The 24,486-nt window shown below is 36.1% G+C and overlaps 1 protein-coding gene across 3 annotated transcripts; it reads right to left on the bottom strand.

Annotated features, from left to right (window-relative positions):
* Window positions 1–424: 424 nt before the first annotated feature.
* On the bottom strand, window positions 425–21,531 carry LOC131435404 (85/88 kDa calcium-independent phospholipase A2). Of its 3 annotated transcripts, none has more exons than XM_058603245.1 (11): window positions 21,318–21,531; window positions 19,053–19,310; window positions 18,721–18,922; window positions 11,987–12,077; window positions 11,758–11,928; window positions 11,572–11,700; window positions 11,326–11,506; window positions 10,937–11,127; window positions 5,592–6,935; window positions 5,405–5,528; window positions 425–2,406 (listed from the first exon to the last, which is right to left on the bottom strand). In XM_058603245.1, the coding sequence occupies exons 2-11, from the start codon at window positions 19,090–19,092 to the stop codon at window positions 2,174–2,176; spliced, it is 2,706 nt and encodes a 901-aa protein (XP_058459228.1). In that variant the 5' UTR covers window positions 19,093–19,310; window positions 21,318–21,531; the 3' UTR covers window positions 425–2,173. The 3 variants fall into 3 exon arrangements, with proteins under 3 accessions (XP_058459228.1, XP_058459229.1, XP_058459230.1); XM_058603246.1 differs by having other exon boundaries at window positions 10,937–11,112; XM_058603247.1 differs by lacking the exon at window positions 19,053–19,310.
* Between the last annotated feature and the right edge of the window lie 2,955 nt (window positions 21,532–24,486).

The following is a 24,486-nucleotide window of genomic DNA, read 5'->3' as shown; positions in this document are numbered from 1 at the left end:
TTCAGAACCACCATTATTTTATCATAAGGACTATACTGGTTATTTCGTAATATTTGTGTGTCAGAATGTTCAATGTAACTAATCTGTACTGTAGCCTATCGATCAACTACTTCATATTCGGAAGAATAAAGTAAAAGTGTCAGTTTTATTCGTATTCAAGACATCCAGTTATGTCTCTGACATTACACACATGTACTTTTTTGAAGAAGTTTAATAATATTCCAATATTTTGCGGCAAACGAGTCACGTTTGAATATTTGTATTCGTTCGAATGTATGGGTGTTCGTCGATACGGACGTAAACAAAAATGAGGGCGAATGAGATGAATATTGGTACAAGAACCGTACAAGTCTCAACATCGGTTTTCTGTGATATTACTGTACACACAAACAATGGATTTCGGATGGAAATACGAAATATTGGGTAAAACATTTTACAACATCATTCAAATAACCCATTTTAATTTTTTTTTTCAATGACAATACAGTATAATCTGAGTTTGTTTCATTTACTTGTAAATGTACATCAAGTAGAAGGAAACACCATTTATTTTAGCAACGAGATATCAGAGACTTGTTCCACAATCATTTCCTGGAACTGCGATATTTTGAGATTGAGTTATTGATTAAAACAAACAAAATGTTGAACGCAGTCTGTCAGCTACGAGCTGACATTGCTAAAAGAGTAATAATTGTAAAACAAATCTCATGGTATTTGAACTACAGAGAACAGACATTCATGTGAAGTTTTCAATGTGCGCGAGAAATTCAACAGTCGGTTTGAATACTGATCAATAAGCAATTCTCCTTTAAAAACACTTCGAACAACCCAACAATCGCTTATGGGTACTTGCGTTTGAAATTGGCATACAAGGATAGTTTTACCGAATTTTTACTTCTATGCTTTACACAACTTTTTAAAGAAAGATTGAATGTCGGTTCTCTCGATCAAGGGCAAATACAGTTGACGGTGTTTTTTTTATAAAATAATTCGTCATTTGAGAGAGATGTTAATAAGAGAACTTTCCTGTTCTTTAATAATTCACTTGTTGTTTAATAACAAAAGAATTTTCCTCCAGTTATATTCAAAGTAATTGTTTGGGAAGGATTCGCGAGTTTGATCATCATATATTACTAATGGAATTTTGAACCATTTTATGGAACGTAATGAGCAATGCTCGAAAAGCTTCTCTCATCAGGCTTTGTTATTTGTCATTATAAAATAGTCGAAGAGGTAGTGAAATGGATAGAAGATTCCAGTACAACCAAGAATGATAACACAGTCCTTTGATTTGGCCAAACATGACCCACAGTGACGGACAACCTATACTCTATGAAATTGTTGGTCCTAATTTATAAATAATCTAATGGAAAACTGAAAAGGAAGAACAATAAAAAATAACAGTTCTGATGTTGCATACACTGCACCTTGATCTGTGGAAGGCAACGCAACTTTCCACCATGTCAAACGAAAGAACAGTGAGGGATGTGAACATTTCTTCGAAAACATTTGAAAAGACTGATTTTGATTTGGATATTTATGCAACATTTGTATACATGGTTGCGCACTAGTCGATGATCGATATATTACATTGAATAAATTAATAATTTGTTTTTGGTGGTATAAGTTTCGTCTTTTTAAGCTTCTTAGTAGCATTTTCTCCCGAGAGTGTTGTTTTTGTTTTGAAATTAATAGGTTCTGTACAAACTTGGTATAACCAGTGACAAAAAAAACAATATTCGGCAAATTATCTAATCACATTAAACAGGGAAGTATTTTTTTTGTCAATTTCACGAATTACAGAAATCCCTTACTATTTTTGGTACACCACAAACACATTTTTTGTTATAATTACAATACACATTTTCAACGGCAAAGTACATCTTTTTCAATTCTTTATAAAAGTGAAGCCGTAATTTCGGATGATTATGATTATCGTTGTACTTTATAACTATTTCTAGTCGAAATACTATGTTCTGTTGATTTTCTGGAAAGATAAGTCAAGTCGAACCCGATTCGATCTATATCTGTATAGTAAAAAATGGTTCTTGGGTTTTGTTGATTTGTTTTTTTTTATCCAAATTTATTTAGTTTCGAATTTGTATTGTCTGTATGAACATCGACTTCCACACCCCAGGTGTGAGGTTGATCACATTTAGGTTACTGTGTTGACTTATTTGAGATGGTTGATCATCTCAATTACTTTTTTCCGGTTGGCGTACATGTAGGCCTTCACTTCCCATAGCATGTTGATGAGAGGTTCGTCAATTTTTTCATCCATCGCAATGTCCACCGACATCTGGGGATTGAATCGGTAGTATGGAACTCCAATCATGCTACACCATGCACGAGCCCGATCCACCACCCGGCCGTCCGACGCTGTGGCTTGATCAACTAGCAGATTTCCTACAATAGTTGAAACAATGGAAATAACATATTTATTTGTGTACTTAATTTTCACCTTCTTAAAAATTAAAGTGGCTTATACTAATGACCATGATAATGAATAGTGCTTTCGATTTTTTCTTCTAATTTTATTTTTTTTTATTATCGAATTATAGGGGTTTAACCTTCAGGACATTCGCCTCTTCGGACCAGAAACACTTTCTGACTCTGTGTGCAGGGTTGGGAATCGAACTAGGGTGGAATGTCGATTAGAAAAGCTCATGACGCATCGTCAAAATGAAAAACATATAAGTTCTGTTCGTAAGGTAGTCTTCTTGGTACCTTGATCTTCCTACTATACTTGAATGAAGTGAAGTTTTGCCTGATAGCTTTACCACGTATATTCATTTTGATGTGATGCGTGAAAATTCAGAAATCGATAATTTATTTTTAATACCAATTGTCTTAAGACTGTCTTAGACAATTCTAGGGCATTTGGAATCAACAATAAATTTTCTATTTCGGAAATTTCAAAATTTTTCCAAGGCTCAAAGAGTCGATTTTTTTCAAATAAATTCTTTTTTTCGTGATGAAAATTTCTTGTATGGTGATTTTCTAAGAAAAAAAAGTTTTCAAATATCCTATTTAGCTCAAATTTAGCGTAGGGACTTTTTTGAGGTGCCTAAACTTTTGATCACTACCGCTTTAGGAAATTATAGACCCCAAAATATTTGCACCCTATTGTACAGCAGTTGGTGAAACAATATCGTTAATTTCACGTCTTGTTGCACCGAGCAAAGGTCTAAAAAATACCAGATAGATGTGATTTACACAGACCTTAAGGCTGCTTTCGACTCAGGTAACTACGAAATTTTACTTACTAAGCTTATTAAGCTAGGTTGCTCGATTCGATTTTGTCAAAGGCTTCGAACATATCTCGTCAACCGTCAAGCTGTAGTACACATTGAAAGAACTGTATCTGAATTCTTTACTAGCAGTTCCGGAGTTCCTCAAGGAAGCACAACGTTGTCTTTGTCTTAAGGCATGGTGGGAAGCTATTGTTTGGTGTCCTTATCACATCACATGGATTTAAAGACTTAAAGCTGTTCAACGAAAATTGGTACGTTATCATAGTTAGCATGATATGCTTATAAATTGCTGATGAAAATGTACAAACATAAGCGATTTTATGCTGTAAATACTCAATTAATGCTATTATCGAACAAGTATAATGTTATTATAATACCAATATAGTGCTTAAGTTTTTTTCTAAAAAATTTTGACAGTTCAGTTTGCCTGATAAAAGTTAAAGTAAACATTAACGTGAAACAAACATTTAAAAGTGCAAATAATTTCCACGTTGTGCAGCTTTTCATTCATCAAACAGCAAAAAAGGAATTCTGTATAAAATGTTCAAAACGATGAATGTAACAATGAGAGATTCTCAATGCGGTATGTCGCTTAAGTCACTTATACCATTATATCTCCGGCAGTGCGGTAAAATTTCATTTTCAATCGAATGATATCAGATGAAAATGAAATTGATGGCCACTGACCGTCAGCATATTGATACAAATTCATATGACTTTTGCTGCCATTTTCAAGTGAAGCTCCCAGAATTCATCGTCAGTTGAATAATCATACCTAGTCATTTGAAGTTTTGCTTGCTCAGTTTCAAGTGCCAAGTAGTTTAGCTGCTTCATTGTCTTTCCTTCTTCAAGAACAAAAAAAATTAAAGCCTTTCTATAGAAAAAGCCACAAGGAAAATATAATAATTTTTGCAATATTTACAATTAGATATAAGAACTAACATTTGACGTGAGATTTATTAGTGTGTAAAAAAATCTGGAAACGTAATTAGAAACAAATTATCTGCTCTTAAGCTGTAAAATCATATTCTGGTCATTAACTTTTCGTTTGAGTGTTTGAACAGAATGATTTTACAAGGATAATTTTTTTAAATATTACCATTTAATTCTGTTATAAGTATATCACGTCACTATACAAATTCACTATGTATCTCACGACACTATAAATCTTGTATAATAAACGTCACATCACATATGCACATTTCGAATACAATTTATATTCATCTTCAGTGTGATAGTTTTGCATATTCTGGTGTTTATTTGCATATTCTGGTGTTTATTTGCCTATTTTCGTTTATCAAGAACTTGAGCTTGATATCAAAGCTCATATCTCTAGGTATACAAGGGGAACGTATCATTTGAGTCGTTTTGTTCTGATTCTTGAGCTTCTTCGTTTTTTTTAAATAATATATTTTACGTCATATGTTGGATTTCGTATCTATTTCAAAATAAAAGAATTAAGGACAAACAAATTTAAGATGTAATTTTTTTTAAAGTTAATAAAAATAGTTCGATTAGTTTTCTAATTATTGAAAAAAAAGCATTCGGAGTATTATTTTTAGACTGATTTCCTACTAGAGATGTCAAGTGCACAGATGAATTTTTGTTTCACGATCTTGTTTATCGATGTTGATTATGGGATTTGATCAGATTCATTTTAGAAACAAACACAGATTTAAAAAAATGTCCTAGCATTCCAGTTTCCTACAACTTTTACCTGGTTCCAATTTTTGTACAAGTAACGATTTTTGAGTTACGAGGATTTGAAGTACTTTCATGAAAAAGTACATCTGCCCTTTTGAAAAGTAAGTCTTAAGTTAAATTAGTTACTTCGATCGTGCAAAATAAATGGTTTGCTATGCTGCAGACGTGTGCCACGTTTCATCAAAATCGGAGTATGTGGAATCTGATGATTTGCTGCCCATTTATGGAATTGCTCAACAAATATGTTTTATTTTTTCAATAGGCTTTGAATTTTTGTTCTATTTGTACATGGATTTATTAACTTCTAACGAAAAACAGACGTTAGAAGTTGATGGAACGTTCATTCGAATGAAAAATTCATGTAATAATAAAAAAATCATCCGATTTTGGATCGTGAACATGAGTGATAAAAATGACGACGCTTTAGATGGATTAATTTTACTTACCAATGGCAGATATGCCATAGGCTAGCTTCGCCGTGTCCCATATACTGTCCGGTCTGAAAACATCTATTTCCTTCAACTCAGTAACGGGAATAAGCCCAGTACCAAGTGAAACTACAATCGAAACCTAAAATGGTATTGCGTCAGTGATGCCGGGTCGTTTTACTTCACTCAATCGACCGTAACTTACCGGGACGGCTTCAGCTTCACGTCCAATACTTCTTAGTGCCATATTAAATTCGTGTATTTCGGTTAATGCATCCAGTGTCGGATTATTAGCTATCAGTCCCCCATCCAGGAACCGACCAAATGCTCGGAAATATGATGGGGCAGCACCCGTTGCTCTGGCGGCTCTCCACACTAATTGTTCTTCTGGTGGTGGCGGAGGTTGCCTTCGGCTATTCGAAGGAGTTGCAATTCCCAATATGTCACTAGCGCATTTGTAATTACGAAACAGATGCAGATCGACTGGTTTTCGGTCAGCCATCACTCCGGTAACCATCAGCTTGGGATGTTTGATATCGGACATGACAGTGAATTCACCGAGTTGCTCTTTGAGTACGAATTCCAGCTGATCACTGGGGTAGGGCCGTGAACCGATAAAGGCTTGGTCTTTCATACGTAGGTACAGACACATACACTGCTTCATTGTTTTTCCACAGCCAAGCCCGAGCGCTAGAATTCCACCGGTACTTGTTCCGGCAATCCAATCGAAGAGATGCGAAATTGGAGTTTGTGCGAGTTTTTCGATTTCTAGCAGCATTTGAGCTAGCACTAAGCCGCGAATCCCACCACCATCCAAACAGAGAAGACGGCCGCGACCGCGGTGTTCTCCAGTGTTACATGTTGGGGTGGCTGAAGAGCTAGCGGATACCTCATCGATAAGCATCGGTTCATCACCAATGTCGATTACATTTTTATCCGTGGGTGAAGATTTCGATGAACTTGGAGACGTCGGCTTGGAGGCCGCTTGAACTTTGTTGGTAAACATGGACAACAGCGCATCCATCACACTAGCTCCTTTCCGTTCTTGCGTTACATCTACAGTTTTCAATTCCTCTTTCGCTTCTCTCTCTTCCCGTACTGTCTTGATGGTATTGGATATAAGACTTGGTATGCTGTTTCGTCCGCTACGAGTGGCACTGGCAAGCATTTGCTGTATGTGCTCCCTCTGTTCCGTAGTTTCCGGTTGAGCCGGTGGAATTCCATTGTAGGAACCTTTACTGATACATCCCGGAGAACATTTGCTACCACCGGTCTCTGGACAACGTTTCGCTCCGATCGAATGCAAAATGTACAGGATCATCGCATCCTTGGAGCCAGAATCGTCCTTGCCCACCATATGGCGAGGAGATTTACCCTCCTTATTGGTCTTGTTCACGTCGGCTCCGAACACAGCCAAACACTGGACAATCGGAAGAAGCTTTTTTTCGACCGCGATGTGCAGTGGAGTGTTTCCATTGTGGTCCACCACGTCGATTTCGGCTTCATGAGCCAACAGAGCCACCACGCATTCCAACCGATCGCGGGTCACCTAAAACGAAGCGGAAGATTTGATATTTGAAATGGGGCATTATAGTTTAATTTTGCATTATAGGAAATTGTCCACTTAACAAACAAAGATTTTTTTTTTAATTTTGCATTCCCATTAAAACAGTCTGTGAACGATAGATTAAAAGAAGGTGAAAGAAACAAGGTGTCCCCAATGACAGGAATAGAGCCTGCAAAACTTTCTGCAAGTGGTGGAACTCCTATACCAATTGAGTCACTCTGAAGAATCGAGGAAACCATTACACATCACTCAATAAGTCGTTAGACTAACTGATAAATCCCAATTCTTAACCTTGTGCGGTTACGTCACTTGTACTGTTATATCGGAACCAGGAAAAAGTCGGATTTTCTAGCAATTCTATTACCATTTTATAGAGATAAATTTTTACCAAAAATCGATTCTTCTGATAAATGTAATCTCCTTAAAGAGCACTAAAATCATTCCATCCCGCGGAATCACAGGAATAAAAGGATACGGGCACCATCGAAATACCATCGTCATCTGGATAATTTCCATGTAAGATCCAACCACCAACTGGAGACTGGATCCCCGAGATTTGCTGTGATCAGCATACGACAATGTAAACCAAATACAACAACGTTATAATTAAAGAAAATATCCTAGTCTTAAGTACTGTTAAGAAATTACCTTGGCATCATAGAGATAAGACAGTGTGTCTTATTAAATATATCGTTAAATAAAAAGATCATTCCAACGCTTCTCTAACTTCTCGATTTGTATTTAGCCTCAAAATATGCCTCGCATTCAGCAATTGCTTTTTCATTTGAGTTGAATTTCTCACCGGTGAGCTTTTTTTTAGATCTGCGAATAGCCAGTAGTCACTGGGGGCCAGATCAGGACTATACGGTGGATGAGGAAGTAATTCAAAGTGTTATTTGTTCAATTTAAACATCGTTGCCATCGATTTGTGAGGTGGCGCATTGTCTTGGTGAAACAGTGTTTTTTCTTCGACAAAGGATTTCGTTTTTTACTTGATTTTTGCATTTAAACGATTCGAGATACTTGATTAAGATTATACCATGTAGCTGACTTATGTGCCGTTGGACGTTTCGAACGTGGTTTACCGGATGCAGTGCACCCAGATGATGATCGTTTAGATTCCGGAGTGTAGTGATGGATCCATGTTGCATCCATTGTCACATATCGATGCCAAACAATCTGATTTATTACTTCTAAACATGACCAAACACTGCTCTGTATCATCAACACGTTGTTATTTTTGATCGACTGTGAATAAAAGCAGCACCTACTTTGAAAAAAGCTTTCTCATAGTCAAATGTTCAGGCATAATTGTAAACACACTGCCTTCTGATATCTTAACGGCATAAGCTATCTTACGCAATTTCAATTCAAGATTAAATATAACCAATTGGTGGACTTTTTTTATGTTTTCTGAACTAAGCACCTATGAAAGACGTTTAAATTCAGTAAACCAATAACAAATGGTTCTTTCAGATGGAGCATAGTCCGGATAAGGTGAAATCAACCAGTATGCCTCATTTACATTCTGGATATTATTAGTAAAGATCGTGTACTTCGGTACAACTTGAAGTGTTTCTCTAGTAAAGAAAGCAGTTTATGTTGAATTGCTGAGTGGCCTGACAATGCAACAGGAACTGTTATGCAATGACTAGTCATAGACTGAACGTAAAAGCAAAACCAAGAACTGTTTTAATCCTTCTAGTTGTGTATTGATGCCTTTCTTATTTACTGTGGGATTCTTCAAAACACCTTTTATTGACTGGCAGTGGCGTCTCGTGATAAAATTTACGGGTTGTGCACTGCTTATGTCGTATGAAATCAGTGAAAAATAAAAATTGAAGAATGGATATTCGCTTGTGTTTTTCAATACAATGAAATAATATACTTTTGGACGGGAATTTTTTTATTAAACTTATTTCGTATCATCAATGCAATGGAACAATTCTGCATGTCGAGCAAATCTGGCAATAACTTCATCAATAAAACCGCTTCGATGTTGAAACTAAGACAGCAATTTGTTTTCAACTGCCATGAGCATAAGCCACTGATTCCTCTCCTTGAATTTGCAGTCATTGACCAGCAAATTCAAGTTGCTTAGTGTGAAGCATATCATGCTATGGAATCGCTCATTATTTTTTATTCGATACCAAAAATCTGAAAATCCACAAAATTATTGAATGCGGATAGGGGTGCAGTTAATTCCTTCCATTTGGCCGATTGTGTAGTGCACGAGGTGCACATAAGGACGAGACGCCACTGTTGACTGGCAAAAAAAGAAACTAGCAGACCCTACGAAATAAAACAGGTGAATCAAATTTTGACAAAATTTTTACTTGTTTTGCATCACCCCTAAATTTAGGGTGAATTTTTTTTCAACATATGCTACAATTATTTGAGCTTAAGTTTGATAACGTTGTTTCAGTCATCTCAGAGAAAACGAAGCGAGTTCCTTTGTGGAGTTTTTGACCACTATTTTCGGTAAATCCAGAGCTGAATACCGGTATAACCGAAGTCGGTTAGTTTGGCGATCAACCGGCATACATTGAAATAGTTTTGAGTCACGTTTGAATATTTTACGTTTTACGGGTCTAATGGATGAAAAATAACACTATTTAGCGAATTTTTTTAGAGTTATCGTTCCAAAAACTAACTTTAAAAGTTTTACATAATAAAAAGCTTCATTGGAGCAACAGTATTTTTGAGGACGCTTCCTAGAAATCATGATTTGCGGTGGCCACTGCCTCTCAGCGGAGAAAAATTAGAAGCGAACAAATCAAAGCAGAATAGTTGCAGTTGGTGTTTTTCTAGACCCCAACGTTTTTGTTTGATTTTTTTTTCAGTTTTTGGTGTTTGTTTAAAGTTAACCTCCCCAAAGTAACAAAAAATGGAAAACGTTGAGTCTAGTATTTTACATGTAGAAAGTGTATGCAAAATTTAACAATAATCGGTGAAGTAGTTTTCGAATGACGATGGACACGGACTTTTAAATTCAGCTTTCGAGAAAAACGTGCTTAAATTTCATTGTCTATAAAATCGAAGAAAACAATTTGTTCTTCTAGGGGGCCCGTAAGGTCTAACACTTTGAAAACATCATAATTTTTCTTTTGTATTTTGTTATAATAAACTATTTAAAGAATGTTTTGTTAAGTTTTAGGTCAATCGAAGTAGAAATCTTGGGACTGTGCACCGAGCTCTTGCTTTTTTGCAGAATAGGATAAGCATAGATAAAGGCCCATAACGTCCAGAGTTTCGATCCAATAGGCTTGAAAATTTCACAGAATGTTCTCGAAATGATTTACTATAACAAAATATAAAGAAAAAAAAAGATTTTCTAAAAGTGTTAGACAATACCCGCCCCTTAAAATGAGTTTGTTGAATTTTTCAGTGTCATTTATAGGAACATGCTCTGGAAATTGATTTTCATACTTATTAGTTAATTCCGGAAAAGGAAGACGAATCTGAATGAGTTTTAATAACGTTATATACTGCCGTTCCAAGCCCAACCAAAAACTAAATTTGTATTTGATCTAACTGTCCCATGTACATATAGAATATGGGACAATTATGCGTCGAACTGTAGTATATGACCGTAAGAACTTTCATTTGAATCTAAGATTGTGTCCAGCGGTTCCTGATAAAATCGAGTTCACTTTTTTCATCTCTTTTATACATTTTACCTCTTCACTCCGGAGTCAAAGGTCGAATCCAAATAAAATTTGATATCAGGCCAAAGGACTTTAAGGCCTATCATTTGAATCTAATTTGTATGTTAAAATAAACAAAAAAGCGAACCGCGAGCTGAGTGCATTTGCTTACTCGACGAACTGAGTCGAATGGTGTATGACAATCGGTCCTCCGGGCCTAGGTTGAAAAGTCGGGATTCACAGTGATTGAACAGCCTTTCCTCATGAGAAAGACGAAAAGTTTCAAACATTGAACTATGTGCAATTACGGTTACAATTTCAAAAAATTAAGCTTACCATTACATGGAGTGGTGTTTGACCATTGAAATTGATGAGATTGACATCGCATCCTCGTTCGATTAACGAATTCAGAACCTCTCGGCTGGAACTCCAATGCAGCGGTGTACCACCGTGCTTCATGTCCTGCGTGAACAGTTTATTCGGGTTGCTCACTAGAAAATCCGCTACATTACCTGGGAAGTAAGGTGCTATCGTAGTTATCGGATTTATGGTGTTTTTATTTAATAGATTTAAAAATATACAAAAAGCAATAACAAAAAAGAAAAAAAATAGTGTTAATCATCTTATTTTCTGATTAATGAAAATGGCTCTTTGGGTTGAAATGATCAAACGATGCGAAGCAACTGAAGTTTAAAGTCATCATCAGCAATTTTTCTAGTACTCACTTGATGCAGTCGTCTTGTTGGAGGTGTTACTTGAACATCGTGCCATTTTATTTGTATCTGCTCCTGCCAGGAGCAACGCCTTGACACAGTCTGGTTTATCAGCTAAACAAGCCAAATGCAATGGGGTGTAGCCATCTGCGTTGCAATGATTCAGATTGTTTGTGCTTTTCGCAGATAAAAGCTAAAAACAACATCAATATTAACCATCGGTGGCTTTGCTTTTTTCCGTTATGACAGGTAACCTACGTTGATCATTTCTTTGGTGGTGCTGGCAGCAAAGTGGAAAACCGAATTACTGTTGTTATCCAGATTGTCTATTTTACTAACGGGGAGAAGAGCTTTAACCATTTCAATATTGTTTGCTTTAGTGGCAACCTGGAAGTACAAAATTTTACATTATCAAAAAATCGAAAAGATTGCAGTGAGTATTACCTGTATCGGTGTCAAGAGATCAGCGTGATCGGGATCGTCTAGAGATTCTACAATCTTGGGATTACCTACATAATCAACCAGATTAAAATGCGCTATAATGTGAGCCAAAGACCAGGAGGGATGCTCTATCAATGTGTCACAAAGTTTCTGCAATCCGCTTATGTTATACATCTGAAAATAAATAAATCTTGGGAGTAACGGGAGACGGCTTTCATAAGAGATCACCTACCTCCCGAACCATTTTCACTAACTCCGGCAGTCGTTGATGGAAGGCTTCAAATTTGTCTTCTGCTTCAGATTGTGTACTGGCCCGGTATAAACTTCATCCAGAGAAATGGAATAAATTACAAAATATTTAAAATATGATTAATTTTGCATAAAGTTAAATGTAAAGCATGATTATTCATTGAAAGTTTCCTTTAACAATTTAACAAGCTTCTAAACATAAGAACATAAAGTTATGTCATACAATAACCTAGGATCAATGAGTACAGACTAATGCCACAATAAAAAGGCGTTTAATTGCTAATAAATGTTTAGGTCGCTGTTAAAATCTTGTGTTTGGTAAAATACACAATTTTTCATCCAAGCTTTAGTATTGCTAATAAAAAACTAGAGAAATTTGTTATGCCATTGAAGGTTGTTTTTTCTGTTGAAATTAATGGTTATTGGTTATCTGGGTCAAGAAAATCTTTAGAAAAAGCGGTTCAATTTGATGGTATCAGTTAAATTATCTATTGAAAAACAAATAAAAAATAAATCATTATTACATTGATTTATAGCCATTTTTCCTCAGAAAGGAACACTTCACCGATTTGAAGCGGCCTAATAAACTTTCGAGCACTGCACGATCAGCTCTGATTCACACCTGTCGCATGCTGAATATTGTTGGAACCTCGATTAATCCTCGCATCAGTCCCTTTAATAACATATATTCAATCGAATTAATGCTTTGAGCATGCATACTCGAATCTATGTAACTAAAGTTAATCCTTTTGTAGCATTAGGATGCGTTGTATGGCGTCAGAAAGCAGATGTTATGCAATTCAGTAAAAGTTAAATAATCTTAAAAGGATGGTTCTAATGACGATGACGGAATCGATCACGACAGCTCCTATTAATGCTTTTGAGACACATCGTTGTATTTCCATTGAGCCACTTCATGTGTATCTAAACCAAGATAAATCTTGGTATCTTGGTATGTGCGTATTGTCTAAAGTAACTGTAACCCTGTATTGTGCAACTAAGAGGCTGGGGTCCACTAGAAGATTGATAGTACCTATTAGCTCTCTCCGGACAGTACCAGCCTAGATGCCGTGTGGAATCCGGCGGAAAAAATGAACCAAGAATAGTTCCCCTGGGTTCCTGCTTCCATGTCGTAAAAGGCGACAATTGCAGGAGTTTCTTTTTCCTTTCAGTTATCAGATATTTTCAATGTTTCACTTCTGATTACTCTATTTTACTAAATTATCTCTTCATTCAACCTATCAACCTATAGCTTTGGAGAAAAGTTTAATTTGGAACGTTTTCTTCTTCCATGTTATTGATTGTCTTTCAGGATTATAAATTGAATGATAAAAATCAACTATTGCGCAAATCCATTGATATTACAAAGTTAATAACAGAGATAACATATATATTGAATACATAGTAGAAAAAACACTTGATACTAATATTTCAAACAATAAATTAGTATTTTGCTCGGTAGCCAGCTGCCCAGATCAACCAACATAACCAATTATTAATTTTAATAAATAATTAAAATAATAAAGAATCAAGACGCGCGTGAAATCTATTGACTTTTATTTGGTTATTTAAAATGATTTTATAACAACTGTTTAGAATATGTCAATGCAATGAATCAACTATTTTGTCTAAATCCTATTCACTCGTTCATTTTGTATCACGTAATTTCATTTATAAAAAATAGGGAAGTTTTTATTCTTTACGCGCAAGGATGGCTTTTATCGTATCAAAGAACGCTCACTCGCAACTCTTCCACGATTGAATCAGTGCCATCAAAGAGAAACGGAAATCATCGCAACAACAAAAAAACCGGCATGGTACATTTAACATAGAATAGACACCAGTGCGTGAACGAATTTCTCTCGGTGAACCGTCTGAGAATCAACGGCTAGCACGCTGCTGTGGGGATTCTCTCTGAAGCAACAAACGGTCGCTTATTCTCGTTTCGCGATCCGATTCTGTATGGGCAGTGGATAATTGCGATAGAATCATTTTAATATTGCCGCTTATTCTAACTATGTGCATATAATCTTTGTATATGTTGTGTCTATGAAAATGTATGTGAATGCTCCACACAAGGGTTTTGAAATATTGCAACCTAGTATGAGAATCATCAAGTTGAATCATCGACTCGATTTTCTGCGATAATTGTCAACTTGCGATTCTCTCTTGGGAAATTCCACACAGCAACGATCATTATCAGACTGTAACTTTTTTAAGGGCCGTGAAATACTCAGAGTATAAAGTGGAGCGAAGGAATGCAGAGAAATTCTCTCGCGGTTCATGCATTGAGAGACTCGAGTTCTTGTAGCATCTTGTACCGGATTGAAAATGTTGTATACAATATAGATAGCAATATAGCAGCTTCTGTCAAATTTTCGGCAATCACCAACACTTTCGGGCCTAACACATAGATGGCGCTAGTTTTATTACAGTCACGTTTTTTTAATTAATACTAACCTTAAAAAGACAGCTTAAAATTTCATGATATTCTATTCATTGGTTTGTGAGTTATTATGCTAAGAGTGACGCTACTGTTGTTATTTTCAGAACAATGGGTCAAAAGCAGTCTCGTGTTTTAATTTTACACTGCTTCTTGATGGGAAAAATACCGTATGCAATGCATAGCAATGGCTTGAAAAGTGTTATGGAGACTCCGCTCCATCAGAAACAAAAACAAAACGTTGGTTTGCTGATTTCGAACGTGGTCGTAGAGACAGTGATGATGCAGAACGCAGTGCAGTGATGGCATTTCACCAGAGTGATACACGCTGGCGTAAGATTCTTGTCTACACAGGGGATGCAAGAAACATCGCACGAAAAGGAAAGTGCACTTCTTCTCGGTGTCGAATAGACAGAATTTACGCCTGTGCTTCTGTGACTGTGATTTAATTTTTATATTTACGGAAGGTAACGATGGCCTTCCTATGGCAATCTTTTTTGCAGCAAGGAAAAACAAAATTTTAACGATAAATTGCGCTTATGCTAACCGTACACCAGAGTCCTCACCGGCGTGCACACTTCGGAAAAAATATCTTCATCTACCTCAGTGATTTTCAGACCTCTGCTCTAGCAATTTGGTGTGATCCAGTCTAGCACAGTTGAAAGAAAATAAACACTCGCTATCATGATGCGTGCATACTCTTTATAACAGTGGTGTATATGTGTGAAAGAGAAGAGCTCTCGTTGATGCTGTCAGTGCGAGGGGAGAAAGTATACTTGCTCTTCGTCACACAAAGGAGATGGGCATCTCTGACGCAGTGGACGTCCAAATGAGGCGGTAACACCAGAAAACATTGAAAAAAATTCACAAAATCGTTTTGAATGATCGAAAAGTTGCGTGGGTTAGCTGACATCGTAAAGATATCAAAAAAACTTGTTGGCTTTATATTGTATGAGCATTTGACTATGAGAAGGCTCTGTTCAAAGTGGGTGTCGCGTTTGCTCACTGTTGACCAAAAATTAGAACGTGTTGATGATTCTGAATTTGATCAATTGAACTCCGAACTGCTCCCACATTTACCGTATCTACCAGATTTGGCTCCCAGTGACTACTGGCTGTTCAAAGACCTGAAAAAGAGATTTCGCACGAATGGAGAGGTTATCGTTGAAACTGAGGCCTATTTTGGACAAAAAATTAATCGTTCTAAAAAAGTGGTATTGAAATGTTAGAGCGGCGCTGGAATGACTGATTGTTCTTGATGGAGATTACGTTGATGAATAAAATTAATTTTGAACCAGGAATGTGGGTAGTGGCAGAATGCTAGACCAGACCAAAATTCTTTGTGCTTGGTTATACGCATCTTAAGGCACTCTCCGGGTGGAAGTCGCACCATGGATTGTTCCGGAAATGACCACAACCGTAAATCACTTGCCAGCTCAAGGTGATGTTTTGTCATTAAAATGCCTTACTCTTTACTATACGTGGCCGGGTATCAATAAAAAATTAGAAAGCTAGACGCGTTAGATTTTTTGCCATTATTTTGAATGCTAATAATTAAATGATCTGTGGATTTATATAATGTGAAATTCCACCTAGTTTCACTAATCAATCACAGCAGGGCAAATGATGTCATCCTATTGATTTTTCGTGAACGGCCGACAGTTTTGATCGTTGGTCTGCACCTAGAATTTTATATAGTATCAGATCTGCTTCGTTCGGTATAGAAAAAGTATCGGCAAGAAAAAAAATCATTCCTTTCTACATCGCACAAAAGGGAATCTATAAATATTTGCCATCGTACAATTTTTACTTTAATCGGCACCCAGCTGCGAACGAAGCAGGTTGCTTGCTGGATGATTGCTTTTTGTGGTGTGTCATTTTCTCCCATCTGCTGCACACCGTGTTCGCTTGAGTATATTGAATCTGTTGATTCTACGGTAACTATCAGGCCAATTCAGAACTTTCGGCGATAGATTTTTTGAACCTAATTAGAAGCAATTGTATCTCGGCAATTTGTTAATGGGTTTGCTACATTTATCATGTGTGCAGTGCGGCGCTGTATGCCAAATATGTGTTCGTTTAAGTGAGTGTTCACCATGTTAACTTCTCTCACCCGACAAGCAAAAAACCATTTGCACGTGAGTGGGGGATTGTTGGATGAGTTGAGGAAAACTGAAACTGAGCACCAATTAAACTGTTGACGATTTAAAACGTCTTAATGTTCAAAACGGAAATTCGAATTGAATTACATATATTTTTGGATTGACACTAGTCGAACTAATGTTTTAAAAATATACGTGCGACCCAGCAGCCAGGCAAGTAGCTCTAGGCCCGTGCAGGTGGTAACCCTATGGGTTGCAGAAAACGCTTTACTTATAGAGTAAGCCCAGAATTACCGTAATTTTAAACGCTTCTCACAAGGTTATTTGAAGATGGAATTATTTTATTTCTCGATGAACATTAGATCAGGTTGCGATTGCGCTGGTCGTGAACAGAAATCTTTATTTACGAAATTTGCCTATTTTTCTATTTTAATTGCATTTTTAATGTCATAATCGGTCGTGTCTCGTACACAACCCTGTTTTTTTCGAAAATCCTCAAGAACATCGAAAATAATCTTAGCAACAAAATATATTTGTTCCGAAATTTGACAGTCGGTTTGACGTTGGTTTTGTCATTCATCCTAATGCAACACGATTTTTTTTTTTTTTGTTTCGATTATAGAGGTTTTAACCTTAAGGTCATTCGCCTCTTCGGGCCAGAAAAACTTTCTGACCCTATGTGCGGGGTTGGGAATCGAACCCAGGCGGGCTGCGTGAAAGGCATCGACTTACCCATCATACTATACCCGCCCCCGCAACACGATTTAGTTATCAACTTTGTGTAAAGGTTTCGGGTGTGGGTTTTTTGTTGTTTTGCTTCTAAGGCTTTTTCAATATGCTTCATAGTTTTCCACGCAAAGCTGACATTTGACACTTTTTCGCTCATTTAGGGGTCTCAAATACACAGCAAAAAAAGAATTGTAATAAGCTCGATGTGATTATCAATTGATGTGAAAAAAAATTTAGACGTACTGAATATCAAATGCAATAATTTTCTGTTTTCAAGAAATATTGCAGATGAATCACACGTTATTACTTCGAAACAACATATTGAGTACATTACATCACCTTAACACCTGATTTTGATATGAGATTATGCATCTTTTCATGTAATATTACAACCTTTAGAAAAACACCAACACATTTGTGATTTTACATCGAAATTCCTGCACATCACTACTCACTACTAATGTGCAGCGATTACGATATAATATTACAATAATCTCGGTGCCGTTCTAAAGGTTGTAATATTACATGAAAAGATGCATAATCTCATTTCAAAATCAGGTGTTAAGGTGATGTAATGTACTCAATACGTTGTTTCGAAGTAATAACGTGTGATTTATCTGCAATATTTCTTGAGAACAAAAAATTATTGCATTCGATATTCTTTACGTCTAAATTTTTTTCACATCAATTGATCATTACATCGAGATTGTTACAATTGTTGTTTTGCTGTGTAGGATTTAACAGGTTGGCAATGCGAGGCTGCGCGTTGACATATACAACGTTAATAACAACATCAACAGATTGATTGGGGCCATCAATATATCTATTTTTCATCACTCATTAAACACTTTTTTGCTTCTAGAGGCTTTTGGCGAGAAATCGCAACGAATGCAGCAATCGCTTGGAAATGTCTTGGTAACTCCTAATGCTAAAACAACATCTTATTGCAAGGAGCAAATCACTCTAAACTTTGGACAAACTTAGACAAATAAACTCATCTAATCCGAAATGGTCCCACCTAATCTCGCACGGTTCCTCCTAAACGTTTATAATCCCTGTTAAACTTCTCTAAACATGCTAAACCCGACCAATCCCTTCCATAATCCTGCGCTATCCCTACTAAACTTTCTTCATCAGACTTCGCAGCCGATTCTTAGCATACAAAACCATGGCAATGTTGGTGGTACTGCTACTAAGAATCCTTTTTGGGCCTCAAACATACGACAACTGGCTTATAAGACCAGCGTTATAGGTCTTGAACTACCAACCTGGGATAAGTAACTAGGCTATATGCAATATATACAACACTGTAAAAGAAGAACCTTCTTTCTTAAATCAGAGAAACGTCGTAATCGTCTACTCGTGGAGTGAAAAATTACTCTAAGCTCAATCAAAAATTAGGTACACTAAAACTACAGAACACGAAAGTTGTAAGTAACTCACCTATACGACGTGTTAATCGTTTCCGAGTGTGGCCGCTCCAGTACGATCTCGTAGACTAGTTTTTTGTCATTGGTTCCATTGCTAGGGGCGTACAAGCGCATGGCGTCGTCTCGATGAAGTACGTGCAGATTGATGTAGCCATCATTTTTGACTTCTAGAACCTTGTTCGGAGGCGCATCACCGCCCAGAAACCGTTGCAGTGCTATTCAAACAGAACAGTTGGACATGAGTTACATTTCGTAGAAATGAAACTTAGTTCATTTAGCATTAACATTGACTCAAGTTACATAAATTTCTTCGTCATTGGTTAAACCGTTGCAATATAATCATACCTAAACCGGAAGCCAAAGCACCAATACCGAGCCAAGCCATTCGCTTATGTAATGTGATTATTTGTGTGTGTAGTTGTGCGTGGATAGCTTACTAATACTAGCGTGCAATTGTAGATTTATCTTCTTGATTCTTGATTTAGTTAAACGATGATTTGAGCATGTGAGCCTGGTGAATTATTGGAATAGTTCGCGTTTGTTTTTGTTTTTGGTTCGGCAGAACTTACACTCTAATCAACTTTACAATATAACTCGAAGAAACTGAAACGAATACGGATTAATTATGTTTTGTTTGGAAAATATTTGCAAGATTTATTTCACTGACACATAACATGCACATTTATTTACGCTTTTGCATTAACGATGACTACTATCAACATAGGAAAAAGGAAATTTTTGTTTGTTTCGATTAGAGAAGGTTTTACCACCTTACCTCTAGGGTTAGAACAACTTTCTAGAACTTATTTACTGACAATCTGCTTGCTTTATTGACAATCATTATTGTAGTTCAGCGGATAGTGGTGTCCAAAATTTGAGTAATTTGGATGTATTTCAGTTAACCATTAAATGTGTACTCTGTATCTTTAGCCACATGCCTTAGAAATGCATGAAACGTCCAGATCTGGTGTAATATCGAAAAAAAAATTTGTGAAAAAATCGACTCTGGGACCGTGTAACTTAAGAAATTCGCCTAAAAACCGCGTAACTTTGAAAATCTGTGTAAAAAAAACCGCATAAAAACTTGTGTAAAAACAATCAAACCTAACTATTTTTCTGTTGATAATTTAATGTTATATCGCATGCAAAATCATTTATAAGCATAAAAAAAATACATTGAGAAGTATAAAATATATAGTGGATCGTCATTCCCAACAAGCTAAGAATATTGTCCAAAATCGTAATCTACGTAAAATCAAAGTTCGCTTCTTGGATCTCGGGAATTTTACAAACTGTAGTAGAGAATACTAGAAGGCAAACCAACGAAATAAAAATTTAATTTTCTAAAGATCTTAGCTCGTATTATTATTTTCAAATCGTGCCTATGCTTAATTGTATCTAAAATATAAGGCAATCGTGTTTATTTCTAAAAACATTATCATGCTATCACTTTTCTTTCCAATCAATCAGCAAAAAGCTTTACGAAATCCAATTAAATTGCTACTGGGAGTCGGATGTTTGTTTTATGTTCTTCTCACACTTGAGCCATTGCAGAATCTCGTTGAACACATTCGAACAGCAAGGAAGCAGGCAAGAACGAACTTGCTGTGCTACACAAAACCCCATAGATAGATGCAGTTGGCAGTGTTGTGTTCGAAGCTCCGCAGTAGAATATGAATATTTACTTATTTTCCATCATCGCAATAATTACTACGCGGACACTATCTAATGGATTTTTTTTCTTTTTGCAGTAACCTTTTTGTGATTTTTTTGCTTATTTTTTTATTGCGAGCTGTAAATAAAAACCTGGAGTTATGTCTACTTTATCAGTGCTAATTCCGTGAACTGCGTTGAGATGATTAATTCAACTTCAATTTTAATTATTCGAACACGCATTCTTTTAAGTTTAGCTAATCTATATAAACGTGGTGCTTGTTTCTCTATAGAAAGGTATTAGAATTGCTGGAAAAATCGACCAAATCTATAATTTCTTCAGTCATGCTCTTATAGATATTTCGTGCAATACTGAAACAAAAACAAATTCATTATTTTCGATAATGAAAAATTAAAGACTTATATTTGGATGTTATTCAGCTATTTTCCATCTATCACGAATGGTTATTCTTTCGCAAATATGAATTGTAATAGAAAAACCTTTCAATGACATTCTCATCTCATTTGGAAGGTAGTTCCCATTAAATTGTTTATTTTAGTTTTTATTAGAAATTATTATGAACTCGTTCTGGGGTTGACAGATTATTAATGAATGAATGGTTCAAGTTTCAATAATCTGAGCCATCTCATACATCACGCGATTCTGTCGTCGTCAAACATACCGCTGAATTAATGATAGCATGCAATACACACTCTGTACGTCGTGATCCTTTGTGTTGTGACGTTTTTTTTATAGCTAGTGATTAAACTAGAACACGTAACTAATCTCGAATATATGCCTTAAGGTAATAATAATGAAATAGTGTTTTAATAAAAATTAATAGCCAACAGACACAAAATATTAAAAAACATTTCATGCAAATATTTTTTTATAACACCCCTTCGATTTTTCTATTTTCTCTGAGAAAATTTTTTCACCTGCACTTAGTAACTTACCGTTCAGCATTTCCTCGCTTCGAAACAGCTATAAAACAACTTATTCGAATAAAAACCTTGTCACTTGTATATCAAGAACAGTTCCCGGCACGATTTCAAAGAAAAATGTGATACTACAACTTTAATCTTGATCTACAATCACTTTTCCTTGATTCATTCGGCTTAATCCCGTATCGACAGAACTCGAACTTGTGCGATGTTTTTATTTGTTATGACTCATGACAGAGGCATTGGCAGTTTGTGAAACGTTTCTCAGATCGTTCTGGAACAAAGATGCCAGCAAGTGTGGACGAGATGGAACATCGTTCCAGAATGAAATGAATTTCGAAAGTACACGGAAAATAAAAACTACCTATTATTTGACTTCTTTTTACTTAATTTTGAGTACTTCCTTTCATTCGCTCCTTCAATTGTTGTCAAAATACAAAGAGCAAAACCACCCAACAGCGAGAGTTTCGTTCAATAAGCTAAAATTAAGTAAACCGTATTAACTTGAAATTGAGTCAATATGACTCAACTATAGAGTAAATATAACTCATCTTTGAGTATTTTTTTGCACGTGTCTTACGAAAACTACCTAGAGCCACTTTACCTAAAATTAGGTTATTGAACGAAACTCCCAAATTGGGTGGAATGTACTTAAAATTAGGTTGATTTGCGGTTCCGTGTAGTCATTATATTACACGACGCTCGAAATTTATCTAACACAGAGTATATTCTGAGGTGCACGACATCAGAAATAAATTGAATCCATTGAATAGTTCAGCACTTTTTTTTATTTGCTGTATCACTAACGTGACAGGCCCATCTCGCCTGATTATTATTAGGTTATTATTTCGATTGTGTTATTATTTTCGATTATTATTTCATTTTCGAGTGAGCTTCACCGGAAGAGCTCAGTGCTTTTAACCTACATCTTTACCTCAGAGTGCCTATAACCAGAGTGACGACATCTGTTTGTTAGGAATGACAGTTTTGTTACAAACGAGTAAACGACCAGTCAAATAACAGATCGGCTGAAAAGTTCGTATCGTTTCTATGAGAGGGCGCCACTAGAATTAAATCCATACCATTTTCAGTTAGAACCAACCTTTAAAAGATACGTGTATAAATTTGACAGCTGTCTGATTATTAGTTTGTGAGATATTGGATTTTGAGTGAAGCTACTTTTGTTATTGTGAAAAAAAAAATGGAAAAAAAGGAATTTCGTGTGTTGATGAAACACTACTTTTTGATGAAAAAAAGTGCCGCCGATACCAAAAAATGGCTTGATGAGTGTTATCCAGACTCTGCACCGGGCGAAGCAACAATTCGTAAGTGGTTTGCAAAATTTCGTACTGGTCATATGAGCACCGAAGACGATGAACACAGTGGACGTCCAAAAGAGGCTGTTACCGATGAAAACGTGAATAAAATCCACAAAATGATTTTCAATGTCCGTAAAGTGAAGTTGATCGAGATAGCTGATACCCTAAAGATATCGAAGGAACGTGTTGGACATATTATTCACGAATATTTGGATATGAGAAAGCTGTGTAAAATGGGTGTCGCGTGAGCTCACAATCGATCAAAAACAACAACGAATTGATGATTCTGAGCAGTGTTTGGAGCTGTTATATCGAAATAAAACCGATTTTTTTCGTCGATATATAACAATGGACGAAACATGGCTCCATCACTTCACTCCGGAGTCCAATCGACAGTCAGCTGAGTGGACTGCACGCGATGAACCGAACCCAAAGCGTGGAAAGACTCAACAATCGGCCGGTAAGGTTATGGAGTCTGTATTTTGGGATTCGCATGATATAATTTTTATCGACTACCTTGAAAAGCGAAAAACCATCAACAGTGACTATTATATAGCGTTATTAGAGCGTTTGAAGTACGAAATTTCAAAAAACGGCCTCATTTGAAGAAGAAAAAGTTTTGTTTCATCAAGATAATGCACCGTGTCACAAGTCGATGAAAACCATGCTGAAATTGAACGAATTGGGCTTTGAATTGCTCCCTCATCCACTGTATTCTCCAGATTTGGCCCCCAGTGACTTTTTCCTGTTCTCAGAACTCAAGAGAATGCTTGCTGGTAAAAAATTTAGAAGCAATGAAGAGGTAATCGCTGAAACTAAGGCCTATTTTGAGGCAAAGGACAAATCGTACTACAAAAATGGTATCGAAAAGTTGGAAGATCGCTATAATCGCTGTATCGCCTCTGATGGCAATTATGTTGAATAATAAAAACGAATTTTGGCAAAAAAATGTGTGTTTCTATTAAACGATACGAACTTTTCAGCCGAACTGTAACAATGTAAAGCTAACGAAACTGCCAACATTTCGGATTAAATGTTTTGAATTGTAGCCAACATTGCGGACGAGATGTCAGTCTGGTTATAGGCACTCTATGTTCCCATTTTCCCATGAAAAGTCTATGGTTTGCACTAGCTAAGGATTTCACCTTACTTAGGCTCCACAGACGTAATGAGAAACTACAACTTCACCAAACATGTCTAACAAGAGAATTATGTGGAGAAATGATGATTATCTTTCGACGTCACCCGTATGTATATCAACGCACCTCTCACTACTACGCAGAAAAATAATTCAACTTTTATTCAAAGGGCGAATCTTACAAAAGTGAACAAATCGAGTTTCTCTTTCCTACGAATAAATTCTTCAAAATCCTGCAATTTCGCATAGATATTTTGATTCTACAAAAATCTCAATCTTAGTAATACAAAGAAATATAAACGGCGAAACAGTCATTCCATTTGTTTTTATAAGTTTCGCCTTCCGTGTTTCATACTAACAAACAGGGCGATACTTTAGTTGCTAGAAGGAAAACGAATCTATTTTCTTTTCGTTATTTTAGATGGTTTCCGAACTGTTTACTGGTAAAATAATGAATAAGACGGTAAAATTACTCGCAGATTTGTTTCAATCGTGAAATTTTTTGAAAAATGCACAAGGGCATTTCACGAAAAATACACGAGGAGATAACTTCATTATTCACTCAGGAAGCAGAGAAGTAAACAGAACGAAAAAAGCCGAAATTCTTTCTATGATGAGTTTGTCAGTGGATATAGGAGGAAAGTGGAAAAATTTCATACCATTCATCATAAATAAATTTCAAATTTCATAATATTCATCGACATACCAAAAATGGATCTGAAAT

Source organism: Malaya genurostris, chromosome 3 (genome assembly GCF_030247185.1).
Source record: "Malaya genurostris strain Urasoe2022 chromosome 3, Malgen_1.1, whole genome shotgun sequence".
Lineage (NCBI taxonomy): Eukaryota > Metazoa > Arthropoda > Insecta > Diptera > Culicidae > Malaya > Malaya genurostris.
The sequence above is the reverse complement of the archived record's forward strand: the minus strand, read 5'-3'. Positions and strand labels throughout refer to the sequence as shown.